Source organism: Anas platyrhynchos, chromosome 14, assembly GCF_047663525.1.
Source record: "Anas platyrhynchos isolate ZD024472 breed Pekin duck chromosome 14, IASCAAS_PekinDuck_T2T, whole genome shotgun sequence".
Taxonomy (NCBI): domain Eukaryota; kingdom Metazoa; phylum Chordata; class Aves; order Anseriformes; family Anatidae; genus Anas; species Anas platyrhynchos.
In genome coordinates, this window is record NC_092600.1 from 11,876,846 (window position 1) to 11,893,207 (window position 16,362).

Consider the following 16,362-nt stretch of genomic DNA (forward strand, 5'->3'; position numbering starts at 1 on the left):
CCAATTCCCCTCAAAACTAATTCCTTGCCTTCTTTATTACTTATGTGTTAGCTACCCTATTTTTAGAAGACTAATAAAATACTATAATAGTTGTAATCCTAGAGCTATTTTTGTCCTGCATGATGCAGAAGCAGGTGAACTCACATAGGGATCACTGAATCTTCAGTGAAACGTAGGTGTCTCTAAGGTAGCTTGCGGCTGCTGCTGTAGGCTTTGAGTTGAATAGCTTTGTAAGAAGCTGACTGGGAAAAAGCTCCCATTTTCACTTGGCAACAGGGAAGAGGAGAAAAATGATTCAAGCTAACCAAAGTGCTAGTGGGAGCATGACTTCTGTCATGAAAAGTTCCTCTCTAGATGAGATGAAGTGCCTGTTTCTTTTCCTCTAACTGGACAGGAGGCCTCAGGGCCCAAGCTCATATTTAGATGTCTAACTCTGAGATGATGAGCTTACAGCAATGAGGCCACCCTTCATGGCCAGAATTTGCCAGGATCTTTGTGTAGGCCATGGCCAAGGGCAGATCTCCATGTTTCCCATTGTAATCTGGAGATTGGCACTCCAAACTGCCCTCTGGGGGACTCTTTATTTTGGCTGAAAAGGTATTTTGGGGGATCCTATTCTGGCCAGGCTGAAGGTCTCCTTGTGAATTCTATCCCCCAGAGCTTGCAGACAACATATTCCCCATGGCTTACTCCTCCACTGGCACTACAGGAGATAATTAGTGCGTGGCTAAGTCATATGTGCTGAGGGTCAGAAAATACAATGAGGCAGATTTTCCCCTGGAGTAAAGAAATGTCAACAGAGTTGCACTACAGTGAAATGATGGCATCTGTCAGGGACCCTGGCCCTTTCACTGAACAAACAGCCCAGGGCAGTGCCTTCCTCCAGAAGAATGGCATCGTCTGGCAGCCAGGCACCCTCCTGAAAGCACACGACAGGGTTTTCCCAGGGGCTAGTGTCCCCAGGAAACACTTTGCCCAGAAGAGCAGAACGGGACTTGATACAAAACTCTTGTGAGCAATTTAATTCCTCTTAGTGCTAATATTTGGTATTTATTTAAAAACACACCTCAGCTGTCAAATAAACAAAATGTCTACCCTCGGGGGCAACAGGAAGAAGAACACAAACTTGCAAAACTGATTTCCTAGGCAGTTTGAGGTATTTCAGAAGCACCTGAAGATAGTAAAATAGAACAGAGTTGGACTGGTCATCTTTCTCTTTGCCACACATAGGTCTGGTAAAGTCTAATCTGTTTTACATTCTCAGTTAAGTTCATCTAGTGCACAAATATTATCCATGTGAATTAAAAGGTGCATGACTAATGCTGTGAAACAAGATATTTCTCTGACTGTTTACGTGCTTACTGGAATAGGGAAATTCTCTTTACTGTATCTATGTTCTACATTAAATCTCATCTGCTTCCGTACCTTTCATCTCTCTCCCTGAAGTCTGTTACTTGACATTATACATCATACTCCTCAGACCATGGGTCTGGGCTTAAAAAGCAAGAAAAACTCATGATTTTTCAAGGGGATCTTGCAATCCAGGCTAAATTCGACAACTGTGATAGAAAATAAAAATAAGCTCTTTTGGCAGTACAACAATCTTGAGCATTAAAACAAAATAATCCTCTTTCGTTTCACCTTGATGCTGAGGTTCTATAAATACCAGCATTGATTTTTATTCTGATCACATTCTCCTCCAGTTCCAGGTAAAAGACCACATGTCTCTCATCATGTTCTTGGAGATGAATCTGTCAAGTATGACCCCTTTCATTAGCTTTTTGTGTCACTAAATTACTTACTAATTTGTATCTTTGGGACTTAAAAACCTTTATCTGGAAATGATCGCATACCTAGGTGATATTCTAATGCTGTAATGGATTTTTCCAGTTACTGCATGCAGTGAAACGTGCTGTGCATGTGAGATCATGGTGTGGCCAATAATCATTAGAATATCTGTCCTCCGGCAGCTGAAGGCGGCATGTTCATTAATGCTTTCAGCTATGCACCAGATATCCTCAACATGCTGGTGTGCAAGGCTGGTGTTCTCTACAGGATTCTAGGTTAAAGCTCTTCAAAGCTGTGTAAGCACCACTGTCTTGCTGCTTTCAACACGTGCTGCTTTTCTTTTTGTGTTGCAGCAGTAGCTGCAAGCCTGGCTAGAGGTGGTTTATGAACAGATGGAGTGTTCTGTCACTGAAGGTTGAGACAACTGAGAGAAAGTAATGGCTGTGCTGAGGGCAGTCTTGCTGGGAATCTGTGCAGTACTACTGGGAGCCCACCTTGACCCTTTGTTTTTACTATACCCATCTCTGTTGAGGGAGAGGGGAACGTGGTCCTGCACCGGGCACTACAGCCCTGCAGTGCCAACAGCCTCCTTCCTCAGGTGCCCATCACACCTCCCCAGTAAGAAGCAGCACCCAACTGTCAGGGCCCTGGTGGCCCTGAAATGCTTTGTGTCTCCTGGGTGCATGTTAACTCCTGAGGCATCACAGTGAGGGCCATAATGCCCAGGACTATTTATTGCAGATTACCCTTGGAGACCTGAGAGATTTCAGGGAAGTATCCCACACTGGGAGCCAAGGAAGTTTTGCACCACACTGAATCAGCCTGCTAGTTTAGGTCCCCTTGTTTGAATGTGTTGGCCCAAATAAATGTCTTTGTACTGTGGATTATGGGAGACCTCAGATTAGAGGGATTCAGGAGGCACACATTCATTTAAAAATTGCTCCACCTGGGGCCCAAACTCATGCAATTGGACACTTGACTGCATCCTGCAAAATAAGGCAGCACCTGTATCCTGGGAGCTGTACCAAATCATCTCCAAGTGTTTTTAATTTACTAATATAACCATTGAGATGTTCATACTGTGCCCTTGTGCCCTGGCTCTAGTAGAACAATATGTCAGGGTGTTAAAAGAGATGTCAGTGTGCTTCTGTGAAGGAATTTGCATGGAATGTCTTTTCAGCAGTCTGAAAAAAAAAGTCTTTCTTAGATGACATATGTAACTTTGCAAATATTTCCAAAGTTAATGATTATTTTCCACATAAGAATAATTTTATTTGCCTTCAGAAATGTAGGCCAGGCCAGTGGGACCTCTTTTTAAAGCTGTCAGTGCTTACAAACTTCTCAGTCTAGTTGCTGTATGACACGGACCTGAGAAAAAAGCTTGTAGACAAAAGGGTAGAAAGCAGGGAGAGATATTCCCACCAGAAGAGAACACAGGATGTTTTTTGATAAACTGTCTAAACCAGAAGGAAATCTAGTAAAACAGAAGGCCTGATGAGGGAGTGAGTCTCAATCAGCCTTTGGTGTGTGTTGAAGGCCGCTAAAGATCTCTGTTGAACTATTTAACAAAGGGTTTTGCCTTTTAGTCAGAGGCATTCTGGAGAATAAGACATCAGTCACAGGTGGTGGGAAAGGTGATGCTCTTTTTCCCTGTACCACCACAGAGCTGCTCCCACTCCCATGAGACATGGAGCACAGGTTGTTGGGTCACATGGGAAGTCATCACATACGGTGTCTTCTGCTCTTTCTAGGTGCTTCTGACAATAAGATGATCATGTGGAGTTCAGCCTCACGTGTTTGTAGTGCATTGGAGTATGTGTATTTGGGGCAGACAAAGTACTTGTCCCGTTTGTTTGCCTGGATAAAGCTACAAGCTATTTGCTAGGTCAAACCACAGAGCTGTGGTTTGCAGGATGGAATACATGGGTGCACTACCCTATAACCATAGTGTGCGTGTTTGAGATAGAGTGTGTGGCACTGCTGGAGATGGGCAGGGGGGCCTGCCACAAAAGTTGAGCTGCTTCTTTGCTGAGGAAGGTGCAGAATGTGCTGCTCATCTCCCCATCTCCTTTTGCAGGCAGATCTTGCTGTCCTTCATTAAAGTGGCTTTTCTCTGGTACAGGAGGTCTGTTTGCTGGGGAGTTGGGGCTCTTGCGTTCAACCCCTCGTGAGACTTCTTGACCGTCCATATGTGGCCTTTCTGAAAATGAGAGCAGATGCCAGACCAAACCATGGCATCAGGCTAAGAGCAATGGGATCAGAGGAGATGTTCATTTAGGAAATCATGATGGCTGTGATTCCTGGGAAGGGTCTCATTTGAATCCTGACCTGGTCTATTCAGCTCGTGAGACTGGGCAGCCCATCTCTTCCAGAAGGGGTGACTTACTAGGCAGTGTAGTAGGGCCAGGAATGGTTATCAATTTATGAAGATGGTTAGCAACTGAATAAGAAATGTCTGCTGTACTTTTCAACAGAAAGATTTCCAGACTGCAGTTCAACAAGGTGAAGCTGGAAGATGCTGGGGAGTACAGCTGTGAAGCGGAGAACGTTTTAGGGAAAGACACCGCAAAAGGCAGCCTGAATGTGAGAAGTGGTAAGTGAAGAAGCCAGCAAATGTCTTGAGCCATCTGTCATTCAAGCAGAAAGTGGGAGGTTCTGCACGTGATCTATGATTTTGTTTCATGCTTTCAGAGTATCGAGTAAAACAATCTTGGGAGATAAGAAAAATTGCAGCTTAGCATAAATGTTTATCTTTGTTATCTGTCACTAGCAATGTGGTTAATTTACATTTTAAATAAACTTACAGTCTATGTATTTTTTAAAAGGGGCAAGGAGGAAAGAAAAATGGTGAGCTTGATGTTTTATTTTTTTTTAAGAATTTCTGAGAAGCAAAACTCACCAGAACACAAGTAATTAAACCATAGCTTTGTGATGAATGAAGTTGCTTCTGGTTTTCATCCTAGAATGTGTGCTCCATCTCTTAGAGCTCAGCGGATGGAGTCTGAGGTTAGGTGGTTTTATTATTATCTTGGTTATAATAATTATATTGCTTAACATGATGGTTTGGATGCACCCTCCAGCTCAGAAAGTCCCCACAGTGGTTGCCAGAAGCTGGACGGGTGTGACCAGGGGAGGGATGACTCTGTACAAGCTCTGTTGCCTAAGCTCTTCCTCCTGCCGTTCACAACAGCCACTGTGGGAGCCTAAGCTCTCTGCGATGCAGCCTGTTGGTGCGATACTTTTTCTCTGCTGTTGTGCTTTATTAGCACTGGTCACATGTGAAGGAAGGTATTTTTCTCCCACTGCTTTCTGGCATTGTTTTTCTCTATTAACCTCTGCCTCAGCAGTGCTTGCAGTCATGAGTCTTTATTTTGTGAGGCTGGAAAATCACATAGCCTCCTCCTCAGTTGCTCTGCCTGTAAAAAGCCAGTGCTTGCAAAACCTGGGGAAGACAACCCATGCTCAGACCTTCTGCCTGTGAAGTTAGCTTTGCTTCCTTTCCAGCCATGACAGGAAAGGTGTCCAGAGTAAGCTAACTGAAGCAGTGCCACTCCTTTTTTCTGACTCACACGCTGTCTGTCCCATTGCAATGCAAACAGTTCCAGCTGCATGCACGGGCAGTGAGTGCCTTCCACCAGAGCCCTGTGCACCAATTCGGCTCCTTCTTTCCAGCCACTAGCAATCCGCTTGCAAAGGAGGAAGACTGATTGAATAGTGCCTGTCACAGCAAGGCCCTGAGCCTGCACACTGCTTATGGCACATCTGGCCATACAACTACCAGCTGACTCTTCCTGCGTGTGTGGGTAACGGCTGCATCTGGCAGGGTGCAACTCTTCCTTCTCAGGAAGGCAATGTGTCTGGCAAGGGCAGGAGCAGGTGGCTTTCTCATTCATGTTGCAGGGAGTGTGAGGACACGCCTGAGTTGCTTAGAAATGTGTTAAGAGTAGAAAAGCAACCAAAGACACCAAAAGATCTGCCCAGTACCTTTGCCTAGTGGGAGCTGCAGGCTGCAAGGTGCTGCAGGTCTAGTAGACAAAAGATAGCCCAGCTTGTGGTGGTGTCTTAATAAATCCATTTTATAAGGAGCCTTGAAAATCTGCCTCTGGCTTTCAACACTCAGCTGCATGCATACCTCACTGCTGCTGTTTGAAGGTCACCTGGCAGAGTAGCAGGTATTTGCAATTAAATGCTAGTTGCATCCTTTGCAAAGTTAAACAAGATGATGATGAAGATCACTGTAGACTTTTGCCCTTCTGTCACCCTCTTTGCACTCTTCTGTTGCTGCTCCCTGGAGCTACCCAGAGCACAGCAGCCTTCAGCTGTGCCTGTGCACTTCTCGCTCATGGAGTCTCCTTCTTTCATTCCCTGTTGTCCCTACTGCTGGGCTTTCTTGGGACTTGGACAGCTTTCCTCACCTCACATCTGCACACTCCCTTCCTCCATGATTTCTTTCAGTAGAAAACTCCCCAAGGCATCTGATTGCCTCTGAATCCATGTGTGTGCACTCTTCTGTCCCAGCCTGCATTGTTCTTTGGGTTCCTTAGCACTGGTTGTGTTGTGGCTACATCTCGACACTGCTCTGTGAAAACTCTAGGGAGTCTACAGCAATTAATCAGAACCGTGTGAGCTGGCCTCTCCTTGGAGCCTTCCCCTCTTTCCCTCAAGCTCACTCCAGATATCAGTTGCACAAGGGATCATTTCAGTCATGCAAATCTGTTGCAAATCATCAAAAATGCCACAATGAAAAGAGATTTTCTTTAGAAAAAGAGTGGCCACAATGTGGAGATCAGTAATGAGTGGTATTCCTCAGGGGTCAGTATTGGGACCAACACTGTTTAACATCTTTGTTGGTGACATGGACAGTGAGATTGAGTGCACCTGCAGCAAGTTTGCCAATGACACCAAGCTGTGTGGTGAGTTTGACATGCTGGAGGGAAGGGATGCCATCCAGAGGGACCTGGACAGGCTTGAGAGGTGGGCCTGTGCAAACCTCATGAAATTCAACAAGGCCAAGTGCAAGGTCCTGCACCTGGGCCGGGGCAATCCCAAGCACAGATACAGGCTGGGTGGATAATGGATCAAAAGCAGCCCAGAGGAGAAGGACCTGGGAATGCTGGTTGACAAGAAGCTTGACATGAAACAGGAATGTGCACCTGCAGCCCACAAAGCCAAATGTACCTTGGGCTGCATCAAAAGAAGCATGGCCAGCAGGGTGAGGGAGGTGATTCTCTCCCTCTGCTCTGTTCTTCTGAGACCCCACCTGCAGTGCTGTGTTCAGCTCTGGGACCCTCAGCACCAGAAAGACATGGATGTATTAGAACAAGTCCAGAGGAGGGACACAAAGGTGATCAAGGGGCTGGAACGCCTGTTCCACAAAGACAGGCTAAGGGAGCTGGGGTTGTTCAGTCTGGAGAAGAGCAGGTTCTGGGGAGACCTTATTGCAGCCTTCCAGTACCTAAAGGGGGCTACAGGAAAGCTGGAGAGGGACTCTTTGTCACGGAGTGTAGTGATAGAACAAGGGGTAATGGCTTTAAATGGCTTTGAGCAGCCTTATTGAGTGGGAAGTGTCCCTGCCCATGGCAGGGGAGGAGGGAGAAGGGTTGGGACTAGGTGGTCTTTAAGGTCCCTTCCGACCCAAACCATTCTATTATTCTATGGTAATGTCATGACCCCTTGTCACTTAGAAAATGCTCATCAGCCAAACCCAGTAGCTCATCTCTTCTCTGCAGTTATGGTATTTCCACAGAATGCCCAGCTCAGAAATAAAAGCTTTCCCATTGAAAAGTTTTGGAAGGGTATCAGTTTCTGAGGAAATGCTTCTGGGTTTTAGTAAAAACATATTGTGCTTTGGTGCTATTTTCTGATTTTTATTACTTTGAGGTAAATTAGCTGCATTCTTAGAAAAATGTCCCATTTCCCAGTCCTCTTTATTGAATAGTCCAATATTGGCATCACAAGTAGGAATGAGAGAACAGCTGAGATGTGACAGTTTTAGACTCTTTTTTTTTTTCCTCAGAAAATTTCTAGACAACTCCTAAACTCATATCCCACCACCCCCTTTGCTAAACATCACAGGAAAAAATAAACTTATCCGAAAAGTGGTTTTGCTTTCCTTTTAATTTACCTTTTCCCAGTGGTCTTACCATCTGTCTCTAAAAGGGTGCTGTGCACACAGCAGAGGCTCCTGATACTTTCTCCTTTGCACATCTTGAGGGTCATGAGGGGCTTTGACCAAGAGGGGGCTTTTGCTGCCAGCTGGCTTGAACGGAGCTGGTGACTGTGGATGATGGACTTCCCCATATCCTGCTTTATAAGGAGAAAATAGCCTTCATCTGTTTACAATTCCTCCATCTCTTGTAAGAGAATTACTTTGTGCTGCAGAACTGCAAATAGTTATAGGGTGGAAGCTCGTCAGACCATCTCACCTTTTCCTAAGCTCCATGTTTTTCTCCCTGTGTCTGTGATCTCGTCTTTGCACTCTTGTGGCCATCAGGGTTAAGAAAACCTTCTGCAGTTTCACTTGTCATGTGCCTGGTGACTCCTGAGCCATTTCTGCCTTTTTATCATGATAGCATGAGTCCCTTTACAGCAAGGGGACCGAAATGCCCTGTGCTATACCCCGCAGAGGCACTCATTTATCTGTCTCTTTCACACAGTTACCCATCTGAGCGTCCTCTAACCACTACTAACATATCGATAGTCTCCTCAGCCTGTGCCACCCAGCAGCACCTGCTCTTGTCCTCCTCCCTGTAGTAGCTAAGCCCAATCTTCTCAGCTCAAAATAGATATTTTGTTCACTACTTTCTTACCTTAATTTTCCCAGGAACAACGAAAGCACCACAAGTTTTACCAGCCTCAGAAACTAAAATAGTTGTTATGGAAGAAGAGTGTAAGTACTTCTCTCCCCACTCCCCATATAGTTTCTTTCCCCTTATTTGTTTTGTTTTTATGAGACAATTTACATAAATGCTTTATTTCCTCCTGGAATCTTCTTTAATTGCTACTTCTCTTTGATTTCTCCAAAGCTCTGATCTTTCACTAAATCTTTCAAAATACAATTTATATTGCTGGTGTCCATCTTAGAGAGGAAAAAGGTCAATAACTATTACAATGGTAACCTGAAGAACATGCTACTTAAAATTGGAGATGGATTTTAAACGTTTGCAGCTCTTTCAATGTATGTTTTTTTTTTTTTTGACACTTGTAAGATGTCATTGTTACAGCCTTGGGTTTAGGGATTTTATTTTTATGAGTCTAGGTAAGAAAAAAAAAAGGCTACAGGAAATACAAGAAAGGAGACACAAGCCTTCTAAGAATAAGTCAAAAGAAAAAGGCAGAAAACACAGCTGTACCCTGCTGGCACATTATTTCTTGAGTCTCTGCAAAGCAAGAAAAGATTTTCCCAAATGTTTAATTTGATTTGATTTGGTGGAAGTGCTTTTTAGCATTCCCTTCTATTCAGTTGTCATGAGTGCTGTAAAAAATAGGCACACAAGTAAAAATCAAAACATGGAGCAATGTATACAAGTGCAAATCTAGAAGCCTGGCTGTTGGTTCAGCTCTTTCTAATGGAAGGCATTATTTCTACCATGGAAAGTCTCTCCCTGCTCATGGACACTGCGGCACACAGAGATTGTCAGCATGCTGGATAGCCCACTGGGATCCAGTCCAGATGTAAAGGCACCAGAGAGCTGAGGACTAAGAATTTATTTCAAGATCTGTGCTATATTTTTATTCCAGCTGCTCACACCCTGAACTGGCAACACAGCTGGCTGTGCCTCTGTATTGACAATTCCACTTAGCAGATTTCATGAGAATGTTTTTTGTTTGGAAAACTCAATCTTTTATTATTTTAAAAGAAATCTGATTCTATGCACAGCCGGGACTGGTCAGGTATCCTTTAAAAGCTTTTCTGATTAGAAGATTCCACTTAAAATTTGCTCCTTCATTGTTCTTAGCCTTCCACTGCAACAGTGACGTAGTACTGAGATGTAGCAGCATGTACTGTACTGTCCTTCCTCAGGATTTTTCCTTTGGGCTCATCAGCATAGGTCCATGCAACATATTTGCATCACATTAGATATATGCTAATTTCGCTGAAAGCAAAATTTCAGCAATAGAAAGGAAACATGCAAAATCACCATGTGGCCTCCACAGAAGTTTCTTCTATTGAAAAATCTTTTCCTCTGCTTTCTCAACATAGAAATGTCAACCTTGGCTGCCTGCTTTTTTTCTTAATGGTATAAAGAAATGGTAAAGTCTCCGTAGTTAAAACTATAATCGACTTTTTCCTTTACATTCCTTTTTTATGATTGCTCTCAGCTGTTACCTAATCATAGTCCCCCTGATTTTCATACATGATTGCTACTGGTCTATCACAGAATTGCACGTTTCTAATTTATGGGGAAGTAATGAAAATGTTGTGAGGTGTGATGATCTGGAAGGATGACAAGTGTCTCATTGTTTTAAAATTCTTGTAATTCTTTTAAATATTTATATTCATAAGCTTGTCTGGCAACATAGGTTGTCCCACCTTTCATTGTTTCACTTAAAGGTTGTAAATGATCCACTGGATTGTAAACACCATCTTGAGAAAGCACCATGGAAGCTGGAGCTTGGTGATAGCTGCAGTTCCCTGGGAAAGGAGAGCACCTTGTGCAGGCAGCTTGGTCACATCTTTACATTTCTGTTTGGACCCTGGTGCAAGGTGGGCATGTTACCAGGCAGGCTGGGTACAGGTGTTAGACCCAATAACTCCAGAAGATCACCATGTCTTCTATGTGGCTCAGATGGTCCCTATGGGTAAAAGGGTAAAATCCAATCACTCTGTGTAGCCCCATGTGCCTCACCCCCTATCTCCCTGCTGCTCCTGTTGTATATGTTTTTAACTAGTATTTTTCTGTAAGGTCCCAGGTTCTTCCTGGGTGATCTGGCCTTCCTTTCTACTACTGCATTTGGAACAGGAATCACGTATCTCCCCCTTGGAGTACTGTTAAGTATTGTTTAATACTTACCACCTCATAAATGTAGCTACTAGCAAATCCTTCCACATCCTGAGTCACCCCTAACTTCTTCCTCTTCAATAGTGGCCACAGACCCCTAGGCACTTCTGCACACTTGACACAAGGCAGGTTTAAACACCAGATACTCAAACATAACCCAGGTCTTCAAGGTGTTCTGTCTCTGTTCTTGGGTAATTATTTTTTTTTCTCTATAAGCATATGTTTTGTCCTACTGTTTTCCAGCTCAACATCTTCCCATGCCTAACTGGCACTTGACACAAAGCTACAGAGTGCAAGGGTGCAAGCTTCCACCATAAATTCTCAGAAATATTTGTGTCATTATGATAGTGTGCGTGGGATCTCTTTCCCAGCTACTGTACCCCTTGCCTTTAAGCTGGCTGCAGCAGGACCTCTGGTTCTCTTTGACAGGGTACTGGTTGATATGGGCTTCACAAATCTTATAACAATATGTAGAAACTCAGGGATCTCATGGTCCTTCTGCTGTAGAGACAACCCTGATGCTAGTCTGGACTAGGGACTAAAGACAGCAAACTCAGAAGTTCTGGATTCAAATCTGCCTTGCAACCTAGTCCAGCCCATGTGGGTACAATGCTATACTCAGAGTACTGGATCCTTGCCAGGCAAAGAGACGTGTTTCCTGGTGCCCCCGCTACAGGGTATGTGCATGGGGCACCACTCATTCAGTGGTGTGAACACCTTCAGATGAGATTCAGTGCCATGCAGCAGATGTAACAAGCTGTGCCATGGAGTATGTTGAGAGCTGTTCTGGTCTTATAGGTGTAGTGTTGATCTTTTGTATGCACGGCCAAGCCAGATTCTGAAGGCCAGATTGTGAAAGAGAATCTCCAGTGTCTAAGAAAGTCCTTCTGTGTTGCTGCATATTTTAACATGATATGGCTGTCTTACACCTTCTCTGAATATATGTTTAATTCTGATAATTGTTGGACTAGAGAAGCCATAGATACGCTTTCTTAAAAAAGCACTGTGGCTTAGAAGAGAAGATAAGCCTACTGCTCTTATAAAGGAGTCTTCCTATTGAGTCTAGTAAGTGTGAGATAGGTGCAGTAGCCTTGTCCATAGTGAAAAAGTGTTAAATAAGACGTGTCATCTTATGTTTGTCACAGGCTAGGAGTTTGCACTGGATGGCTACAATGGCTCAGCTCACATGCAGGAACTTGCAGGGGTAGAGTAACTTGATTGCGTGCCTTGATATGGAGAGAAAGGTCCTTTATACTCATTTCAACATCCAGAGTACTCAAAATGGTAATGTGATCCTGTCACGGTGCAGCTTGAAGCAGATCGACAAAGGTTCAGGAGTCTGGCTACAGATCTTCTTGGTAAACAGAGTAGGAGTCATTCTCAAAGTTCATAAACATTTTGATGGAGACAAAAATGGAATAAATTTCAGAGCAATCTGTAGAGCAGTCTGTAGAGCATTCTGAGGTGGAAGGTCTATGCAGGACAAAGATACTAAAATGTTATCAAAGTTTCATTTTTAAAAGGTAAGGTAATGTTTGAAATCTGAAAAGGTCAAGTAACCTCTTTTGCTCATTTTCTGCTGTTGAGTTCACCTCTAGTTCCTTTGCTCTATTTGGACAAACAGTTGAACTCTTAAGGGTAAAAAGAGAATATAGACTATTCTCTCTGTGTAAACAAAGAGGATCTGACAATGATGGGCAGGTGCTCTGAAACAACATGTGGATCATTGCAGCTGCTCATCTGGACTCTGCTTCATCTCCTTTGTCTGGGACACTGTCTAGCTAATCTGGTTGAGTGCCTTTACTTCACCAGCCTGTGTGGGCTGGGCAGTGTTTGCTGGGCCACCTAATTTCACCCTATGTGTGCTCTGCAGCATAGTGAGGTTTGGGATCATATTAGAAGGTGGAAGACAGACAGAGCAAGAGAAGCAGAGCTGAATTGTGCTGGGAACATGAGGGTTGGGGGATAACGTGAGGCACTTCGATGAAAGCTGAGCTCTGGATTGATTTCTTGGGCTTTTACTTTAACCGCTGGGGATCATAAGTGCTACCTGAAGTCCCTTTAAAGATCCCCATGGAAGTTTAGGTGAAATAACCCTTCTTTCTCTGATTAAGTCCATCCTGCAGTGCACCAGTGTGGGCACACAGATTTCATAGCTGTCATCATAGTGATGTCATTGGACTTATTGGGTTGGACCCATTCAGGCTCTCCCTCTCCTATTTACTGCCATGTTTAGCATGGCTGGTGATGGGAATTCTTTCCTTACTTCCTCTCTCTCAAGTGAGATAAGCCTGGAGGACTGCCATGATTATAATGGCTCAGTGGTATCTTTTCTAAGATATGGTTTCTAAGTCACGTTTGATCACATCTAGTTGAACCAAAACTTCAACAACTTTTCACCATGGTAAGATGTGCTGAGCAAATTCAGCCAATTCCACCCACCTTTCCTCAAGTCCAGTCTTGCATGGGCTTTACGGGATAGCCTTGGCAGATCTACGCATTAATTGATAGGTTCGGTTCAATCTCGGTTCACTCCAGGTCTGTCCAGTCTGAAGGCACTGTACCCTCCTAGAGCTAACGGTGGTAAAAACATGAGCATGGTGCAGTTGGTTTGGAGCTGAAGGGTGTCCAGCCAGCACAGGGCACAGCTAGAGCAGATGGAAGTTGGCCTGCCAAGGGTTATGAGGACAGATCAGTTTTCAATATTAGACTAAAATAAGTCCTGGCATGACCTTTACTCAGATAATTTAAAACCATAAATTTAGGATCCAGAACTGGAGGTGTGGTTGATAATTGAGTGAAGCCTGCACACATGCAGGCATGATGCCTTGAGGTGGACGTGTTGGAGATCTTGCTGTTGGTCTGCAGAGATCGCTGTGTTGTGCCCTTGTGGTGTTAGGTGATGTTGATTGCTTATTTTGCTCACTGTGTATTTTTGAAGCAACCATCCCATCTGATATGATACTCAAGGTGTGATGTAAAGACAGGTCTCTACAACTCTGAAGTCAAAGATGGGGAGTGTGAAATAAAGTGTGGGTTGGAAGCTGACATCCCTTTGAAGAAGGCAGTAAGCCCAGCCTTCTGAGCAGGAGGCTGTGTACCAGGAGATCTGCACTGTTGGTCTGACTCCATCGTGTGATCCTGGCATGTTGCTTCACTTCTTGTGCTTAAGCTGTCCCACCTGCAAAGCATTCCTGCTGGCACTAGCCCTGCTTTTTAAGTTGTTGAACAAATCCCCTCATTGAAATATCATGTTGCTGCTCTTACAATTCATGATGGGGATTTGGGAAAATAAAATACTGCAATGCTAACACAAGCATTCTGGGAGGCTGGTGGTAGAGAAAAACATGGGAAGAACAACTGCATAAAACTGGAGAGATCAGCCTTCAGGAGCAACTAGAGGCTTTATGGTAACACAGGACTTTGTCCCTTCAATAGCTACCTGTCCCGCAGAAACAAGTAGTCTCCTGGTGCTTTTCAGTTGTTAAACTTGTTCCTTAATGAAACACCAGAATAGTACAGATGGATGATATGGGGAGTGCTTCTTGTGTGTTTTTGATCAGCAGTATCTGTTGCTCTCAGATGAGTGTCCTGCAGTCTGACATTTGTATTTTTGGGTGAGCTTCTAGTCTGCAGATATTGATCCTCATGATCTCCTCAGGAACTGGGAAGGTAATTCCAGCAGGATCTATTTCAATAAAATGCAGGAGTAAATATTGGAACATTTCCAAAGTAATAAACACACAGGAGCAGAATTTTTATGAGCTCTAGAGTCACTGATCCATTGCCTGGTGAGCCCCAGTCTGCACAAATCCTTTCAATTTTATGTACAGATAGCAGCAGCGAGCATCTAGCCTCCATTCAGTTTTTATTAAGGGAAGGGAGTGTTGTACCAGATGTACAGAAATCTGCCTCAGAGAGAATGGTTAGGATCAACAGTCCTGCAGTGTATTAATCAGTGTAAATCATGGATTTAGTGTGGCTCACACCAGGATTACCCTGCTACAACTAAGCAATAGAATGGCCAGACACCTTCTCAGCCATGTTTTTCTGACAAGGAGTTGGATGAACTGGCTTGAGAGGAACCTCAGCAATTCTGTGTTTTATCAGTAAGTACATGAGGCATATACAGAGCAGGCAATTTGTATACACTCTCTGACCAGCTGAGTTCATCTGTCTAACTGAATGTCTAAATATTGAGAGAATAAAGTGTCTGTACTCTATGAACCCACCAGTCAACTTTATTAAAAAAAAAAAAAAAAAAGAGAGAGAGAGAAAAACTATCCCTGTCTCCTTGCTTTTCTTGACATTAGCTGTAGCTTGTGAAAAATTAACTTAAATTTATAGTCCAAGCTGCATTAATTAACTCTCTGGAGACTGCAGGCAGAGTTTTTCACTAGATTCCGGAGAATAGGGCTAGTGGTCTGCCTGAGAAGGTTAAATAACATGCATGGTATAAGATTCCCTGCGTAATCACTGATGGTCTTTCTGCATAGTTAGAGTAGAATAGGCTAGGCTAGGCTAGGCTAGGCTAGAACAGAACAGAACAGAATAGTTTGGTTAGAAGGGCTAACCAAAAGTTAAAGTATATTATTAAGAACTTTATCCAAATGCCTCTTGAACACTGACAGGCATGGGGAATCAAACATCTTGCTCTTCCAGTGTTTGACCACCTTCACTGGAAAGACATTTTTCCTAATACCCAGTCTGAACCTCCCTTGGCACAGCTATGTGCCATTCACATGCATCCTATCACTGGTTACCATGGAAAAGACATCAGTACCTCCCTCTCCGTTTCTCCTCCTCAGGAAGTTGTAGGGAGCAATGAGGTTGCTTCTTAACCTCCTTTTCTCCAAACTAGACAAGCCAAGTGTCCTCAGCTTCTCCTCACAGGACATGCTTTCCCTCTTACCAAGTTTGTTGCCCTCCTCTGGATGCATTCAAGTATTCTTTGTATATTGTGAAGCCCAGAACTACACAGAGTATTCAAGGTGAGGCCACACCAGTACTAAATATAGTAAGATAATCCTCACTTTTGACTGGCTGGTTATGCTGTGTTTAATGCACCCCTAAATGCGTTTTGCCCTCTTGATTGACAGGGCACACTGCTCCAAGTGGTAAGATGAGGGGCAAAGTCCTCAGGTTACACCAGGGGATGTTTAGGTTGGATATTAGGAGAAATTTCTATACTGAGAGGATTGTGTGGCATTGGAATAGTCTGCCCAGGGAAGTGGTTGAGTCACCATCCCTGGAGGTCTTCAAGAAACCTGTAGTTGTAGAACTCAGTAGCATGGTTTAGTGGTGGACTTGTCAGTACTAGGTTAAAGGTTGGAATAGGTAGAATTGTAGAATCATTAAGGTTGGAAAAGCCCTCCAAGATCATCTGGTCCAATCATCACCCCTCCACCAATGTCACCCACTAAACCATGTCCCTAAGCACCAGGTCCAACCTTTCCTTGAACACCCCCAGTGTTCACAGATACCATGAGACACAGTATCTTTTGATAACTTACTAAAATCCAGTAAGATTACATTCATTGCCTTCCCTTCATTCACCAAATGGGTAACCTTA

At 43.8% G+C, this 16,362-nt stretch overlaps 1 protein-coding gene across 9 annotated transcripts in view; it reads left to right on the forward strand.

Annotated features, from left to right (window-relative positions):
* The window catches only part of NRG2 (neuregulin 2), a 172,687-nt gene that overhangs the window by 116,240 nt on the left and 40,085 nt on the right, over nucleotides 1–16,362 (forward strand). For 6 of the 9 annotated variants that reach the window (XM_027468089.3, XM_027468088.3, XM_027468097.3 and 3 more), the window contains 2 exons: nucleotides 4,263–4,381; nucleotides 8,612–8,677. In XM_027468089.3, coding sequence (XP_027323890.1) covers nucleotides 4,263–4,381; nucleotides 8,612–8,677 — 185 coding nt within the window. The remainder of the gene's footprint in view (nucleotides 1–4,262; nucleotides 4,382–8,611; nucleotides 8,678–16,362) is intronic. The other 3 variants (XM_038186514.2, XM_027468094.3, XM_038186516.2) reach the window with 1 other exon arrangement.